Source organism: Mixophyes fleayi, chromosome 2 (genome assembly GCF_038048845.1).
Source record: "Mixophyes fleayi isolate aMixFle1 chromosome 2, aMixFle1.hap1, whole genome shotgun sequence".
In the NCBI taxonomy this organism is placed as follows: domain Eukaryota; kingdom Metazoa; phylum Chordata; class Amphibia; order Anura; family Limnodynastidae; genus Mixophyes; species Mixophyes fleayi.
This window is the reverse complement of record NC_134403.1, coordinates 186,202,654-186,221,160: the sequence shown is the minus strand read 5'-3', so window position 1 is coordinate 186,221,160 and position 18,507 is coordinate 186,202,654. Positions and strand designations below refer to the sequence as shown.

Genomic DNA, 18,507 nt, shown 5'->3' with positions numbered 1-18,507 from the left:
GGTCAATTTCCGTGGGAGTTGATTAGGGGGTTGATCCGTGTAGTCCCTCCACATCAACCGAAGCAGGAACCAAATTCATTCACCACCTGAAGGAGATTTTACATTGAACCACTTGCATCTGTCAAAAAGAGTAATATATAATCCACAAAGAAAGGACACCTTGTCCTCCATATGCGCAGTTGTGGTTTCGCTTACATTTGGATTGTTTCTCAACAGGTAAGTTGCTCAATAGCCATGGCAAATAGAGTGTGGGAGAGTGGACACCCCTGTCTAGTGCCCTAAGGCGGAGCTAGAAAGCTGTGGGCCCCCCGGGGAGGTGGGGAGGAGGGAACCGGGGCACCGACCCTCTGCAGTGGGCCCCATTATCTCTAGGGGGGGCCCTTTTGCATGGCACCTGCTACACCAATGGTAGTTCTGCCACTGCTAGTGTCTCTACCAAGTTAGAAGGAGTGTGATACATATCCATTTATGCTCACTCTCGCTTTAGTACTGAAATATAGGACCCTAGTCCAATTTATATATGAGAGGCCTATCCCAAACCGTTCCATTTGCTCCCACAGGTATGGTCACTCAATTGAATCAAAGTTTCTTTAATAATACAGATATTCCATTCCAACCAATGACAGTACTACTTTATCTACCTTATCCTGACATACCTAAACATACATATTTATTTTTACATATCCCAGCTGTGATGGTACTGAACACTAGATATCATTTAAAAGGGTTCTCCATTAATTACTTGTATCCCAAATTGTTTAATATAGGGGCATTTTCCATAGAAAATGGTATAGGGTCGCCTAGATATGTATAAGCAGCAAGTACGATGGCACAATGTCAAACCAAGTACAAATAAACTCCATAATATATATGTAAAATTTTACTCTGTATGTGTTTGTTATGAGAGTGTTGATAGACTAAAGTAGTGATTGCAAGTGAGTAAGTGTAAATGTAAGTTTCTTTTATCTATGTTTAAACGCTTAACAGCAGGGGGCAGCAGAATACAGAGACGTGCAGACAGGAGCAGCAATGCAGAGAGAGGATGTTTCACCAGCTGCAGTAACACCTCCTATTTTCAGCGTTTTACCTCTGCTTGAGAAAGCACAGGAAGAGAGTGACAAACGTACAAAGTAAAGGGAAGCCAGTGCTCCCCGCCTTCTGTTTTATTGGCTTGGGTGCATAACGCTGTCATTCTCAGGCAGGAGCTGATCTATGGATTCAGGACCTTCAGTGGTGCCTGCTGGACAAGCAGCTGTAGGAATGTATCTACCTCTCAGTGAAAATGAACAGAAACGTTACTCAGAGCTTTTCTCCTTGTGCCAAGTTGAAGGATCTGCAAGACTGGCAGCTGATAGCAGTAAAGTGGGCGAACTGTTCAGAGGATCTAAGCTACCTGCTGAAACTTTACACCAGGTGGGTTATTAATGATGTGACAGGTTTGTCTGATCCATTCATAAGGTAGATTGAAGGGATGTTAATGATGGTCCAGTATATGTGTAGGTTATTTCTGCAGTTGTAATGCAGTTGATAGAAGTGGCAATAACCTCTGTATATGATTGCCCCATGAACCCATGTAAACAATACCAAGCAAGTAGTGTGAGTGATGATGTTAAATTATACCTTACATACTTACAGGACCAGTTAGGCCTCTTCTTAATGCACTTGAATTACCAGTCAGCTAAGGTTGTGCAAATGCTTTCACTGCTGATCAGCATATAATGGAATACATATGTCTCCCGGGAGTACTCTGCATAGTTTGGTAAAGCAAACCACAATAATAATGACATTATTACATGTTTGTTTGTAGCAGAATGCAAGATATATATATATATATATATATATATATATATATATATATATATATATAGAGAGAGAGAGATCAGCATAAACATGTTCTCAAATCTATCTCTTCATTGTAATTATCAAACAGAATGATGATTGTGCCTCTAAATGTCTTATTGTTTTAAATTATTGACTTGCTTTAGTGTTCTCTACAGGCCTCCATAAATCAACATGTGCACTTTAAGAAACATTATATGGATTCTACTCATTAGCAGTAAAGCATTTTAAACTGTAAAAATAAATAAATAAATCTGAAATAAACTTAAGTAACTGTAAATAATTAACACAGCGCTGGACATTATGAAATGAAGTTCACCACATTTTACACACTGAAACCACCCTCTTCCACAGTATTGGTGTCCCTCATTATTTAGCTACTATTCTGATGGGGAAAAAAGACACAAATGTTATCTATGCATGTATTTTTTCACTCAAAATCAATAAAATATAAGGTACAGATTGAAAAAATTTGAAAAATGACATACTTTATAAAATAAGTAACAAGTTTAACTTATATATAAGCATGGTAAACATATTTTCTTGCTGCTCTTATAATGATTAGTTCTAATCCTGTAAAGATGCTAATACCTGCCCATTTTAAAGTTGCTTACACTCATCAGTGATTAAAAAATTTATTAGAATTGGCACCCACACATCAGCCGAAAAGTGAATTTGTACAGCCAAAGTAAAAGATCTCCATATCATTTCTATTGTTCATAAATGGAATAAATTACCTAGTTTTTACCAAAATGTTAAAACTTCTCCAGCCACATGCTTGCTGTGACACTGGTACATAGCATATAAGCCATAGGAAAGTATACAAAGCTGCATAGTGGAGCAGTGACTCTCTGTAAGACCTTTTCATATAGTCTGACCTCCCTATTCGCCTGCAGCAATGACATGGGACTAATATTTTAAAGACCTGTTTGTGAGAAGCTCACACAAATCAGTAGGCGAGCAACAGAAAAAATTACAATCCCATGTAATTTCTGAAATGACCTACTAGAGAGAATTCAAGTGTTTTTAGTATTTGTATATATTTGTAGTTTTTTTGTATATGATTTTCGGCATCGTTTATCTGCACACTACCAGGGACCTGAAACACCCTCCCACAGCTCTCAAGCACTGACACTGTGGAAAGATTTTATAGAGGAAAACCTAAAGCAAATTGCTGAGTTTTCATCTAGTTGTTATTGGTAGTTTCATTTAATGAAACCCTGTGAAAGCTGTGGTATTTTCTAACTTTGTAGATTTTTCCCTATTGACAGCGGTCCGTTAGATCTAGAGATGGGCGGGCTCGGTTCTCCGAGAACCGAACCCACCCGAACTTCCGGAATCCAAGTGCCGAGTCGACTTGGTACTCTCGCGCCTATTTGGATTCCAAAACGAGGCAAAACGTCATTGTGATGTCGTCGGATCTCTGCAATCTAGCACCATTTGAGAGAGGGACAGAGAAGGGTTAGGTGGCAGGAAGAGAGGAGTATAGAGGAGGCATTTTTCCTAGTTTACACTACAAAGTGTTTGGGATGTCATATTCCCCCTTCTACAAAAAATCTTTTCTGACTGCTGAAATTCTAATATACCAGCACAGGATATATCTGAATTTGCACTAATAAGTGTATGGTGGAATATACACTCAAAGAGAAAAGGTGCTTTGGGCATTTTGATTTATCGTACAGTCTTTGCAGGCTGCTTTTTTTGTAACTTTCACTATAAGTGTAGGGTGTAATATACAGCCAACTGGCTTTTTACTTTAAATTTCAATAGCTCTTTTTAGTGCGTTGTCTGGCACCCTGGATTGGTGTGTGTCTGATAAAAGCACATATCCCGGGGGAGGCAGCGCTCATTGACATTTATTAGCTGTAGAATTACCTCACTTATCCAAGAAACAGGTGGAGCACTCGTTGCCATATATTAGCTGTAGAATTACCTCATTTATCCAATAAACAGGTGGAGCGTTTGGTCTTTGCCATGTATTACCTGTAGAATTACCTCACTTATCCAAGAAACAGGTGGAGCGCTCGTTGCAATGTTTCCTAGATGTGTTAGGAACTGCCGTGTGTTTTAGTCATTGCTCTGTTGCTTACCATCCAGCCAGATCGCTGCAGTATTTGGCTGAAAGTGTAATAATGTAGGTACAAAAACCTAAATTATGTTATTTTAGCCCAAAAAAATTAAATTTTTTAAAAATTGCCAAACAAAGCCAAAACACGCAAGGGCAGTTTTGGCAAAACCAAAACACGAAGGTAATCCAGATCCAAAACCAAAACACGGGGGTCAGTGAGCATCTCTAGTTAGATCACCTGACTTCAAAGGGTTAATGGCCGCAGTACACAATCCTATTAAACCCTTCAAAATGATCCCTTCCGCTCTGTTCAAAACGTCCTGCTCTCCAACTCCCCAAATAATTTATTATTGCAGCTTCCTGTGCTGAAATACAAATATTTAATTCAGTACAGGTAACTCTAATAGGAAATGAGGTGGTGTTTGTGAGAAAAGCATCTTGTATGAAAGAGGTTATGATGGGGAGGTGGACCTATTGTTATGGTAAGAGGATAATGGAGGATGTGGACAGAGTTTTTTTTTAATTGCATGTAGGATTGTTCATAGGTTAAGACAGAAGCATACTTACCAACTTTGAATAGTTGGTTTCCGGGAGCCTGTCATGGGAGGTGGGCGTGATGGGGGCGGGGCTCCAAAATGCTCGTCATTTTGGCCAAACACCGCGATTCACCGGGATTCGCGGCGTTTGGGAGCTAATTCTGCCCACTTCACTAGGAAGTGGGAAGTGGGGCACTTCCTAGTGAAGTGGGCAGTTCCGGGAGATTGCCACACTCGCCCGGGAGACTCTCGCAAAATGCGGGAGTCTCCCGGACATTCCGGGAGAGTTGGCAAGTATGGACAGAAGGTCTTGATGTGGTTATCCATCAACTCGGTGGCAGAGAAATGTGTAGATGTACCAATGCCACAACGTACGGCAACTTGTGAAACAGTTGGCTGGGATTTAGTGGATTTTAGGATCCTGCTATCAAGAACTCAGGTAGAGACAAAATCATTTATTTATGAATAACACAGATCAGACAAGGTTAATGGCAGAAGTCCTCAGAAAAAAGTAGCAAGTTGTCAGACAAATGAAAATTCAGGGATAGGGCAGGTAGCAATGAAACTTAGTCAGGAACAGAAGCTGGGGTCAAGGTGCAGAGAATACAGCGTAATCAGAGCTCAAGGCCAGGACAATGCACAATGAATCAGGAATACAGGCAAATTGCTTAGCTGCTGTACTGATTTATTCTGAGAAAGGTCTGTAAAGGCAATAGTGATGATGCTTTATTTTATCAAAGATATGTGTACCGAATATTAGCACAGAATCCCCACAGGGTGCGACTATTGCCAGTGCTTTATATAGGCTAAATTTACACACAAGACATAAGTTAGCTCCAATGACATGCAAAAAAATAATATTTTTTTTAGAGAGTAGAATATACAGTACTTTAAATATTGCAGACAATAATAATTTATTTTTATTTCAATTCATCTCTTGGAAAGTCCCTTTGCTTGTCTCCAGTTTATAATAGTTTCTTAGAATACCTAAAATGGGTACTAGACATAATAATAAAGGTTAGCTTTATGATTCTGCAACAGACGCATAGTCCGCTATGCAGCCGAGCGCGTGTGTCTGTGCGTGCGTGCGTGTGCGTGTGTGTGTGTGTGTGTGTGTGTGTGTGGAGAGAAGCACAGAGCATGCTACAGAGGAATGCAAACTGAGCATGCTCAGAAACTTTCGCAGTAGGAGCATAATTTCTCCCACACAAGAGCATCCAAGCATGCTCATGGACTCAGAAGATTCCTGCATAGAAAAGGGGTCATATTGACTAAATTCTAAAATCTGCTAACATCAGGTGTTTTACCGAACATTTGTGATCCGTGTTGTGGATTTATTACTTAAACCCCTACAGGGATAAAAATTAATGGGGCTTATCCTTGGCACATAAAGGGTACAAAGAAGTTAAAAGTATACTGATCTGTCCCCTACTGCTAAATCCTATCGGTGGTAGATAGGGAAGGAAAGGACATCATTAAACCCTACCTCCTCAACCACTACCTACAAAAAAATAATAATGAAGAACCAGGGAATGGGGAAAGGGCACTAACACTGCCTAGAAACTCTGAGAGTAAGAGATGCCCCTTTAATAGTTATTGTCTGGTGATCATATGTGATACCCCTCTACACTACAGAAATAATTGCGAAGTTCAGGGATGAGGGCATATATGTCCCCAAATTTGGCTTCAAATCAGAGGTAGCCTCATTCGAAAGAGGGGAATATCACCTTTAAATGATATGGCCCTTTTTTGAAGTCCCCTCATTCAAAGGAGGTGCCCCCTTAATAGTCCCATAGATTGTAAACTTATTAGCAGGGCCTTCTCACCTCTTTGTCTGTTTTACCCAGTTCGTTAGTTTACTGTGTTTGTCCCCCATTTGTAAAGCGCTACGAAATATGATGGCTCTATATAAATAAATGATGACGATGAATAGTTATTGCCTGATCACCGGACAATAACACCCTACACTACAAAAATGATTAAGTGCAGATAAGGGGGGTTATAATGCCCAGATCTCCCTCATCTGGACTTCAGTAAACTCAGGGGTACAATTTATGTGATAGGTTGTCTAGTTTTCAAAATGCTATGCCTTGTTGGGCTACTTATACTCTTCCTATACATTTCTGCATTTCATTTAAGACCATACAAAATAGCACGAAAAAAGCATTATTATTTTCAAGTGCAGATTTTATTATCAATTGATTATTTTCAAAAGGTGGATTATTGCCGAAGGAAGAACCACAAAGTATTGCTTGGTGGTGTTTGTAAATAAATAAAAAAATTACACAAAAAGTGCCAAAATTGGCTTAGCGGTGAAGGGGTTAATTTAGATGAGCTAATATAAAATGTCTTGAGCCATTGGCTTTAATTGTTACATTAAACAAGGCTGATATCTTCCCCAACCGTTCTTTAGTTTTCATATGGTCTGTCCAACACATCTTAAAATGAATTCAGTAGAGGCATTCCCAGTAGCACAATTTAAAGATTGTTAATTGGAAATTGCTTACCTGGCAAAGTCTTGCAAATTAGATAACACCTTCTGGCTTGTTCTATTTTTAATCCCTCCACATCATTTAAATTTCTTGTGTGCATAACAAAATATTTCTTTAGATATGTAGTCTTGCAGGCAGTTGTAAGTTACAACTAGATTGTAGACTGCAGGAATGTTATGGGATGCCTCAATCTAGCAACCAGAGCAAAAACATGCTACCTTGTAACTTACGCTGAAACCCTTTTAGCAATGACTGCAGTTCCACAATAGTGGTAAAACAATACGTTTTACTGTAGGATTGCAACCTATTTTCAATTTTTCATAAAAATTTCCTAATTATAATATAAATGCTATAACATGGTTATTTTTTATTTATTAATAAGATGTATTGCTACTATACTGGTTCTACTGGAGGGCAAATGTAAAATAGCATCACACACACTACAATAATAATAAAATAAAAAACTATGCTGACGAGTGACAATGATTATGGACAAAGTGAGTGAAAAATTGTTGACAAGTGACAATAATTGACAGAGTCAGGTATTCGTCAATGTTTTCAAGACTATTACAGGAAATATTTGCCTTGTACTGCGTTTGGTTGCAAAGTTTTGTACTTTTTACAAGCAGAATTTGGCCTTAAGTGTTCTATTCAAACCACACCACACATCACAATGAATTAACCACCGTCCCAGCTCTACACAGACTCATAGCCAGATTAACAATAGGGCTAAAGGGGCTACAGCCCAGAGGCCTCAGGCAGCTGGGGGGCCCACCAGCATTCATCAGATCGGGGGCATCCCCGCCGACCGGCTCCGACTGTCACCTGTTCAAGGAGAATGGCAGGCAGCTAACAGCAATTGTTATGCTGTTAGCTGCCTGCTGTCACTGTAGTACTTACACAGCGCGCAGTAATCTCCTTACTGAGGAGATCTCGTCAGAGTGAGACTATCATAGTCTCACTCTCACGAGATCTCCTCAGTAAGGAGATTACAGCGTAGCGGGAGCACTATATTGAGTGGAACAATGGAAGGAGGTAAGCTCACGGGGGAGGGGGGGCGTCATGGGAGGCGGGCCCTCACTGTACCCTTAACCCGGGGGCCTCCCTTCACTTAATCCAGCCCTGCACAGACTACATTCGGCAAAATGTGGACTTACAAATACAGCGCAAAATGGAACTGCAGGAAAGGCAATAAAGAGGGAATCCTGACTATTGTACTGTGGGAAGCTTTGCATCCATGTGAAATGGCCTGTTCCACTGCAAAACTTGATTCCTGCAAAATTTCACTGCTAAATCAATTATCGCTGCTGACAAGTAGCAATAATGACCAACAATGTCAGCTGTCTGCTTAATGTGTCCATCATTACTCTTTTTAAGACTAAATTGATTCTGTTGCTTATCTATGAAATTTGACAATGTATTAAATTGAACACAGTACATTTCTGCTTAAAAAGTACCATGAAAACCTGGCCTGAATATAGCCACCGAGGATTAAATTTGATATCCTTTGATTATACCTATAAGTCAAAAAAGGTATTAAAATGTATAACTGAACACATGACCAACACAACCTATTTGTAATAATTACATTTTTCTATTAATCTAAAGAGGGGTCATTAAATATATAGGACCTGATACTTACCAGATTTGTAATAGTGTTTAGTTTTTAATAAGCAAAACATCATAATGTTGACATTTCGGTCCTAACCTGGACTTTTGTCAAAGACCCCAAACAGGTGAATAGGAATACCAACACCACTCATCCAACTATTTAACGCTTCTGGATTTGTTCATCATTATGATCACATTTAAACACCAGACTCCTGCTCCTCTCCCTATAACAAACAGTCACTGCCACTCCTCATTTGCATATAGCTACCAATCCTCTACCACAGGGCTTGGCAACATTTTTCTATCAGTGTGCCAGAAAAAAAAATTTCAAGCCCAAGAGTGCCAGGTGTGTGTGTATGTGTGTGTGTGTGTATGTATATATATATATATATATATATATATATATATATATATATATATATATATATATATATATATATATATATATATATATATATATATATATATATTATAATTCTTATTTTATCATGATAATTTCATGGGAATGTTAATAGTAAAGAAATCAACAAATAAAGATTCATATTATGCAGCATAGATGTGCCCCCAGTTTATATTGTGCCACAAAGTTGTGCCTCAAGTTTATATTATGCCTCATACTTACTCTCTGGAGACTCAGCACGCACATCCACATACCATGGAGCTGCTTCATTAAAACAGCCGAAGATTATCAAAATGGAACTGTTGCGTTTCAGCTATCTTTGGCTGCTTTAGTAAGGCAGCTGCAGAGCTCCTGAGTGCCAGAAAGAAGTGGTCCAAGAGCCACGTCTGGCACGCGTGCCGGGGGTTGCCTACCCCTGCTCTACCACATTCCCAATGTCTTTCATAGTGGAACACATCTCTCATATTGCTCATTTCCATATATACAACACAACCTTCTACTCAACCTACATCCTAAACAGATCACAACTACATTATATATATTTAACATTCGCTGTGTCCATCAATAAGACTCCACACCTGCGCTAGTGTACTACCCTATTTGTTATTGGAATTATAAATGGATATATAATGTATATCTAATGCAGGTTGTACCTTTCACAAAAAAATTTTTAAGTGTCCTAAATAAGGTTATATATGAGTTTTGCATTTTTTTCTATAATGCTTTGGAACACAATATTTAGTGAATAATTTTGTACATGTTTACAATGTATTTTGAACCTGTTCCATGTAGTAAACACAATAAACAATTTGTACTGCCGCATTTATTTTTACTTGAACACACTTTTTCATGCTTTATACATTCTAAACTATATAGCTAGGTAAGTATACCTAGATTGGTAATATTAATTAGTGTTAAAACCCAGCTTGTAAAATCCTCAGGGAATTACTGAAAGACCTACAGGTTAATTTGAGCGTTGATAACTTTTTCCTCCTGCTGATCTGTGTGTCTGCATGTTGGATAAAGATGGAATTTAAATCTCTTTTTGGCCTAATTTCTGCGCTTAATCCTTTTCACGGTGCTTGTAGGAAATCAATTTTCTTTTTGTCTGCCCTGAAATTTGTTGAGGTAAAGTTCTAATGCCAAACTTGGGCTCACTCCAGATGGCATACCTTTAGTCACTGCAACCCTTATTAACCGGATCACATTTGGCATAATCCTTCCAGTGCTGCTGGTATTATATATTTATCTCTTAATAACATGTAGGAACAATGTACTGCAGTTACACAATAGTTATTGAGTTAAGGCTAATTAGACCTTTTCCATGTGAAGTGGCAAACACTTGCTTTTGCCTAAATGCGCCGCAGGAGGTCGTTACTTTTCTTTCATGTGTAGTTTTCATCCTGTATCTTAGAACCTGTCTGAATAATACAACCAGCAAGTTTTAGGATATAACAGATTAGTGTATTTTTTTTTACCTTTGCATTGTATTTAAAATCCATGCTTAAAAAAACATCTCACATCCTGATGTTAGTCTTTGAATTAAATATTTCAGACTTTGACTTAGTCGATAAAGCGGGCTGGTTTACCCCCTGCCAGGCTGTGTCCACAACTATATAAAAATGAGCACTGTCTTACTATGTTAATGTATACCGTCTGTACTTCTGGAGATCACTAGTACATTAAACTAGTGCATGTAACTGTCCTTATTAGGACTACTTGAGCTAATAAAACATCACTGCTTTAATATCCTGTTCTGACACCTACTCACCTGCAGCGATTCCTGTGACCCTCAGATTAGACCAATCTAATCTGTTATCCAGCTGTTTTGAGGTTGGGACCCAGCATTCTAGCACCAACGCAATGCCCGCTACCTTGTAGCTCTGGTCAGTCTGATGGGCCAGGGGGGAGGATCCACAGCAACCATGATCTAATGATTTTATTTTACGAGGGACGATTTAGAGGGGGGGGGGATTTAGTCCCCGCCCCCTTTTTGACCGCTAAGGCTGGCTGCGGCTGCACATTATGTGCAGGTCCGTTCGGCAGAGACAGGCAAGGAAAGTGTGCTGCCTGGCTGCTCCGATTGTGCTTTAAAAACAATCAGAGCGGTCGGGCAGCACACTCTCCCTGCCTGTCTCTGCCGAACGGACCTGCACATAGTGTGCAACCTGAGGCAGCCTTAGCTGACAAAAGTGGACGGGGACTAAATCGCCCCCCCCTAAATCGTCCCCCGCAAAATAAAATTCTAGATCCACTCCTGGGCAAAGTATGTCTAGTCCTAAGGACATTCCCCACACAAATGGTGAGCCGGGTAGAGAAATACCAGAATAGGTGTATAATATCAAACTGTTGAATACTTGGAAAGATGTAGAAGTTCTAGTTACCCTTAAAACTCCAGGGGATATATTTACTAAACTGCGGGTTTGAAAATGTGGAGATGTTGCCTATAGCAACCAATCAGATTCTAGCTGTCATTTTGTAGGATGTACTAAATAAATGATATCTAGAATCTGATTGGTTGCTATAGGCAACATCTCCACTTTTTCAAACCCGCAGTTTTGTAAATATACCCCCAGGGCTTCCTATGTCTGACCCAGAGGTGAATATATCCGATGCCTTAATACAAACAAAAATCCCACTGTAAAGCACTGAAAACAAATATAGTGACCACAGATTAAATACAAAACTGTCAGAAATAAATATCAGTAATCACTGTTTCAAAAAAGCAAAAAAGATATAAGAATGAGTATCTTTGTAAAAGTAAAACATGTCTTTGTAACTTTACCAAATGTCTTTATAACAGGTATGAAGTGTTATTTGTAAAAACAACAAAAAACAAACTTCTATTTTCTATTTGCAGCCATCTGTATCCAAACTGTAGCTGGCTCCAAAGTCCAAACTGTAATCCACAAAGAGAAGAAGATAATACAGTGCAACACTGTTTCTGTAGTCAACACCTGCACCCATGTAAATATATTCCCAAACATGACAAGCACAGTAACCTTTAAGTGATGCAAGTGGAGATTCCTAAAAAACCTAGTTGCAAGCATTCCATGCAATTTTTCCATTCTAATCCCCCAATAATGTGCCTTCAATCAAAGGAGGAAAAATATATAGAGTAATACAGTATATTGAAATGTCATAGTAAAATAAAAGTACTTGCAAAGGTGAGGTGAGAAAAGCATATAAAGAGAAGCCACAACCAGCTGAATGGCATCCTGTGACCCACATTGGTTAAACGTGATGTCACAGATAGACTGGAACAAGCCTCAAACTAGTTTTGCCAATCAGCAGATACGTATAATATATACAACGGATTAATAGAAAAAAAAACTTTTATAACATTCAACATTTGCCATCAATCTTGTAATCTTGCATTGGTCAAAACTATTTGATGTCAAACTTTCATAAAATCTATAAAAAGATGAGTCAGTTAAAAATCTGCCTGTTTATTAATTAGCTATTCATTTTGATATCCATTCTATTCAAACAGCTTGGCCTGGTGAAGTCCGCAAACTAAGCTGTTTGAATGGAAGCGGGGAAATATATGTAGTCTGAGTAATCTTGCTTATTGGAGTGGGTCCAAAATATTTGACTTTTTTATAATCTGATTTGGATCGTGGTTTTGCAAACCATCACTTGATACATTGCGCCCCATCCAGGGCTGCCATCAGAAATTGTGGGGCCCAGTACTAATGAAACAGGCAGGGCCCCCCTCCCCGCAGCAAACATACATATTGCAGTCTGCTGTCTTTCTGTATGTTTTGGGTTTTAATCTTTTTATTCTTTAGAAAATTTATGCTATTCAAAAACTGTATTTATATGTTACTGAAATCTCCTGTAAATTTTTTTTTTTTTTTAAAAAAACATTTTATTATTCAAGATGACAATCTGATCATAAAATAGTTTCAGAGATACATCAAGTAAATTGCAACAGTTGCTCAAATGTTTTCAATAGGAAGCATGTTGCAGTCATCTATTTGCACTTTAAACAAATTAACTGGTTTGAGGCAGGGATAAAGGGGGAGGATGGACAACTGTGGAAGGAAGTGTGCCCCTTTTTAGTCGAAGTACTAACAGCTTTATATGCCTTTCAGCTTGGATAGGAGAACATTTTAAGTGTTCAATTATTAAATGAGGTATAGAGGAAATTTATAGAATAAGGTGGTTGGCAAGTTGACTCAGAGAGTTGGTTGTATTAATGTCATTGTTAAAGAGTGATGTAGCACATTTATGGTGGCCATGAGGCTTTTATGCTGTTGAGGCTTATGTTGGGCATGTTAGGGCTGTGGTGGGCATGAGGCTATCATGTGGGGCATATAGCTGTATATGGAGGGCATTGGAATTTATGTTATGAGCTGTGGTGCTGTGTGTGGTGGACAAGAGTTTTCTATACACAGTATTTAGTTTTTTTACTTTCTCAGTTATGGTAGACACAGTACATAATAATATGTGTTTCCTTACAGACCTGCACACAGTTTACTCTATCTCTATCCTCCCTCTCCCCACACTGTGATTGTTGAAAATCCTATGAAGTAAAATAAAATTACTTATACAGTCCAGAATGTTGACCGTCCAGAATGAAAAAGAAGTTGATTGCTGCAGCCCCTCTGTGTGATGTGAGGTCACACCATCATATGACAGGAAGAGGGGGCTGATCACATGTTCAAATGGGCGGAGCCAACTCTCCCCTGCAGTTCTGATAACTGCTGTGTCCTCCCCAGCGTCCCTGCTGCTGTAAGCCTGGCAGTGACAGGCAGCTGTCAAACGTGGATCGGAGATGAAAGATTGCATTTCACAGCTGCCTGTCACTGCCAGGCTCATAGCAGCAACAGGGACGCTGGGGAGGACACAGCAGTGATGAACAGCCCATCGGTGGCCAGCGGGCCCCCTGGTGAGCCCGGTTCCCATACATCAGTACCCCCCGAATCCCCTGATGGTGTTCCTGGCCCTATCTGTAAATGAAAAACGAAATAAAAGAAATATAAAGGCTCCCAAAAGGTGATTCCAGCTCTTGTGCTGCCAGGTCTAGGATGAAATTGGCAAAATCAAAGGGATGTAAAACACGCCCCCCCCCCTCCCCCTGCTGAAATGCTGATTCCATCCAGGGATGATGGCACTATAGCATGAAAATCCGCAGCCTGTATTTCCATGCCATAATGCCCACCAGCCCTGGGCCAATCAGCACATGGCTGATTTCCCTAGGTGGATCAGGCCTGCTAGCAAAATGTGGGCAGCCCCCAGGACAAACCAGGCCGTAGTGACAGTACTAGGACTTTTCCCACACCCCTGGGCAGTGGGTGTTGGTTAATAATGTAAATTCAGTTCACCATTTTAGTATGGCTTACTACTGATCCCAGCTTGAAAAATTCTAATGCCATATGAAGAGTGAGTTAAGCATATCGTACCTTATTTTATGGGTAACAGAGAGTGCAGTCTCCCAGTAGTACAAATCTGTGCATGCGCAGGCTTTTGCACATGTGCAGTAGACATAAACCAGCCAAACAAGGAAGTGATGTTTTTCACTGCTGTTCCATAAAGCAATGCTTTTGCATACGTTAAAGTACAAGATGTTATGGAGTTTGTTCCAGAGCTCCCTGCAGCAACTGCTAAACGTGTGGGAGAATGTGGCCTCTAAGAGGCTGACTAATGGATATAAAGACATTGCATGGATGGCTATCCACGGGGGTTTCCCTCTCAAAACATTCATGCACTCCCAGAACATGTGCAGATATGTTCACTGCCTCTTCTGCATAACCAGAAGAGAAACAGCTCAGCATATATTTTGGGCCTGTCCCACTATACAGGCACTGTTGGATGCCTTGAAACACGAACTTAAGGACAGTGTGCCCAGGATTTGCCTTTCAAACCATTCGGTTGTATTCATTATTTCCTGGGACCCACACTATTGGGGCGATCCAGGAGGTCTGGCATCTTATGAAGTTTTTTAAGGACGCTATATGGTTTGCCAGGAATCGGCTTATTTTAAAATAGGAGACTATTTCTATCAAGGACTGTTGCAGGCTGATCCACAGCCTGCTAAAACACTATAACATCATGGACTGACCTGAGGAGGAAGAAGAATACGACTAGATTCTTCTCCTTCTTTCTTTATGACTCTGTTTTCAATAAAGCGTTTAGTCTGTGACTCCCCCCTCTCTTACACCCTCCATCCCATTCCCCCATCACTGTTTGAAGTTTTGTTGATGTCTTTGCCTTAATATATTCTCCCTTCCCTTATATGTATTTGTCCTTCAATAAACCTTCGGACCGGCGATCCCCTCCCCTTTGCATCCAGTGCTTATTTGAAACTGTTGTGTCATTAAAGCAATGCATGGTTAGTGCAGTACTTGATGTATAGTGTAGGATGTCATATCTTGTACCTTATGTCATGTATTGTGCTAATGAATGATTATATCTCACCAAGTACTGTGCTTACACTAGGTGTAAACACAATGTAATGTATTGTATGTTATTTGTACCTATATGCAAAATAAAGATGCATTTTCAGTCAAAAAATATGTTAAAGTACAAGAATTCCTTTGATTTTCATTTGTGTTTCTGATTTGTCTTTCCTTCTAGATCACAGAGCTCTGTGGTGCGAAACTAGTGGGTTACTTCGGCCCAGCTCAGTTTTTTATCGCTATGAAATTAATTGCTGCAGCACAAGCCGACCTCCCAGTTCACCTGGAGAGCATCAAGTGTGGTGAGAAGCTGATGTAGTGTGCAATAAATGTGTCTGCTGTGGTGCAATTGTTTCTCTAAGCAAGGAAGTGTTCATGTGTAAGATCTTACTACAGCATCTACAGATGGAGAGACAAAATATAAAGGCAGTTAGTATTTTTACCTTCAAAAACCATTTCCTGTTATAAGCTATGCTGCACAAATAAGTGTCTTACTGAGGCTTTTTTTTTTTTTGCTGACTATGTTTATATTTTGCCCAGTTTTTTTGCTTTCAATGCCAAATGTAATACATTATTTAGAAACCTTCCTTATGTGATATGAACACTTTTATGCATATGTTTTCTATCACAGATGTTTTTTGTATTGTACATAATGCTAAGTCTGATACCATATTCATACAGATACACTTTGATTCACATTTTTTTATTTCTTTGGAACTGTAATGATCAGTAGAGGATCACTGATTTAAGGGAGGGCGCAAACCCAAAGGCAGGAACAGATATAGACAGGACCGGTTGGTTATTAGATTATACAATGAGAAACTATGATTAATGGACATAGCATAGACTGATATAGCAATAAAAAGTAACAGCGTGAAGTGTCACAAAGGTCGGGTTGGCACCCATAACCTCTAGTCAGTAGACACCTCCCTCTGACTTGTGCATAAGTCCTGGGGCCAAATTAATGCTGGCAAGTGGGTCCCAATTAAAAGGAAGAGGGGATGCCCTAAGTGAGGACCACACCAGTCTGCTTACTGATATTTATAGTCTGGAAGTGGACCCAGACATGACAGTGTCACAGGCCTAAAAACATATTAAAAAGGGCCCAGTCCATAGCAAATGTTGGCGGATCAGCTTGTCATTTTCAATCAGATGGTCTAGCAAGTTTCCATTTCTCTTACCTTCACCTGGGGGACCCTGTTTACCATGGGGTTGTATGAGGGAACTTGGAGTAGGCACTCAAATAGTTAACTTTCCTGCTGACAGGCTATATCCCCTCTGCAGCCCTGTGTGAACTTCAGTGTATGTTTGAGTGCCAGAGGAGTAGGACCTCTGGTGTGCTGTGCTGCAGCCATCTCCTTTTTAAATATTACTTATTACCTTTTTAGAAGGTGTATGTGCTATAGGCAGTACATACACAGCTTATGTAGGTTTTTCAGCTTGTGCCACATAAATCACAATTTCTGTGCCTAGGTTTGCTATAGGAGTATAGGCTGCAACCTAGGGGGATGTGTGTATATTTACATATTTATATGGCTGGGAGGTATTGTGGTGTATGCCATAGACAAAACAGTGTCCTTTAAGAAAGTTATTTTTCTTTCCTTTTTCTGAAAAAAACAAATAAAAAACAAAAGCACACCTCCCAATTATCCCTAGGTGTGGCTGGTACCTTCTGCCTCTATTACTAGACAGGTGGCAGGTAATAGGGGCAAAGGAAAAAGCTGCCCAGTGGATATATGTATGCTATTGTTTCGGACTAAACATTGTGCCACATAAACACATTTTGTACTTATAGGTTTGTTAAAATGCAGAGTATATGCTGGGACATATGTGCATGGGTGTGTGTGTGTATATGTGTGTGTGTTTTTGGGAGGTACTGTGGGATAATTCACAGACAAATCACTATCCTCTAGAAAGTTTTTGTTTTTTATTTCTATTTGAGCTGTTACCTTCTGCTTCTATACTAGACAGGTGGCTGGTAAAAGGGGGAAAGTATTACCTTGATGTATAACAATGTTAGACAAGGATGAGACACTTGCTCCAAATGTAAAGTAAAGCTTTTTAGTGGACAGTTGGTGATGCAGGGACCTAGGGTGAACAGGGCCAGGTTCTGCTCCTCAGCAGTTGGAGGAACCGGCGTGGGCGGTCACACTGGCGCAGTCAGTGTCAGCACTGACTCAGATGCTTGCCCGTTCAGCGGAGATCCCTGCCCCTTTAGCCCCATCTTCTGCACCATTGGCACCAGCAGCAGGGCTGGAGGTGAACTTGAGCCTTGTTGGTCAGGCATCCACCTCCTCTTTCAGAGGCCCCTCTCAGGGAGAGCTTGCGGGGTCTACGTCCTTAGTTAAAGGCCTGGAGCGGTTAAATCGGTTTCTGGACACTCTCAGAACCCAAGCACAACACTGCAAGCATCATAGGTCTACTCATCCTCTCCTCGCACTTTCTGATTCTGAAGAGTCTACGGTGGAGGAAGGTGAGCTTCCTGAAGATTCGGATCCCCCTTGGTGGGTGATATGGCTGAACCCTCAGGGAGTCAGGGCATTGAGGATCTTGTACTGGCAAATCACCAGACATTGAATCTATTTGATCTAGAGGAACCTTGGTCAGATATAGTCCTCTTTAAGTGCAGGAAACGTCATGTTGTCTGTTTTCCGGCATCAGTTGAACTTACAGAGATAGCTGAGTCAGCTTGAAAGCAGCCAGATCGTAAGTTTGTTATACCAAGCAGATTTCCAGTCCTTTATCCCCTGCAGATGTTAGAAACTGCCCGTTGGTAACAGGTTCCAAAAGTGAATATTCCAGTGTCCAGGCTGGCACGCCATACTATTCTTCCAGTGCCGGGTTCTGTGGCACTCCCTGATGCCGCTGACCACAGGGTGGAGGTTTTTTTAAATCCATCTTCCTGGCAGCAGGCACCTCACTAAGACCTATGTTGTCTTCAATGTGGGTCCCCCGGGCAATGGAGACCTGGGCTGACCAGCTGGTAGCAGGGTTGCAGGACACAGATCTTCCTCCCCTGGCTCTACATTTAATGGAGCCCTCAGGTTACCAGTATGAGGCTGCTCAAAACGCAGCCTCAGCTTCCTCATCTATCTTAGCATCGGCAATAGTGGCCTGTAGGACTCTCTGGCTCAGGTTGTGGGATGCTGATGCAGAG

The 18,507-nt window shown here is 40.4% G+C and overlaps 1 protein-coding gene across 2 annotated transcripts in view; it reads left to right on the top strand.

Annotated features, from left to right (window-relative positions):
* The first annotated feature begins 1,071 nt into the window (after positions 1-1,071).
* REPS2 (RALBP1 associated Eps domain containing 2) overlaps positions 1,072-18,507 on the top strand; it is a 185,279-nt gene continuing 167,843 nt past the window's right edge. The window contains exons 1-2 of one of the 2 annotated variants that reach the window (XM_075195087.1): positions 1,072-1,413; positions 15,529-15,652. In XM_075195087.1, coding sequence (XP_075051188.1) covers positions 1,213-1,413; positions 15,529-15,652 — 325 coding nt within the window. In that variant the 5' untranslated portion in view covers positions 1,072-1,212. The remainder of the gene's footprint in view (positions 1,414-15,528; positions 15,653-18,507) is intronic. The other variant, XM_075195086.1, reaches the window with a different exon arrangement.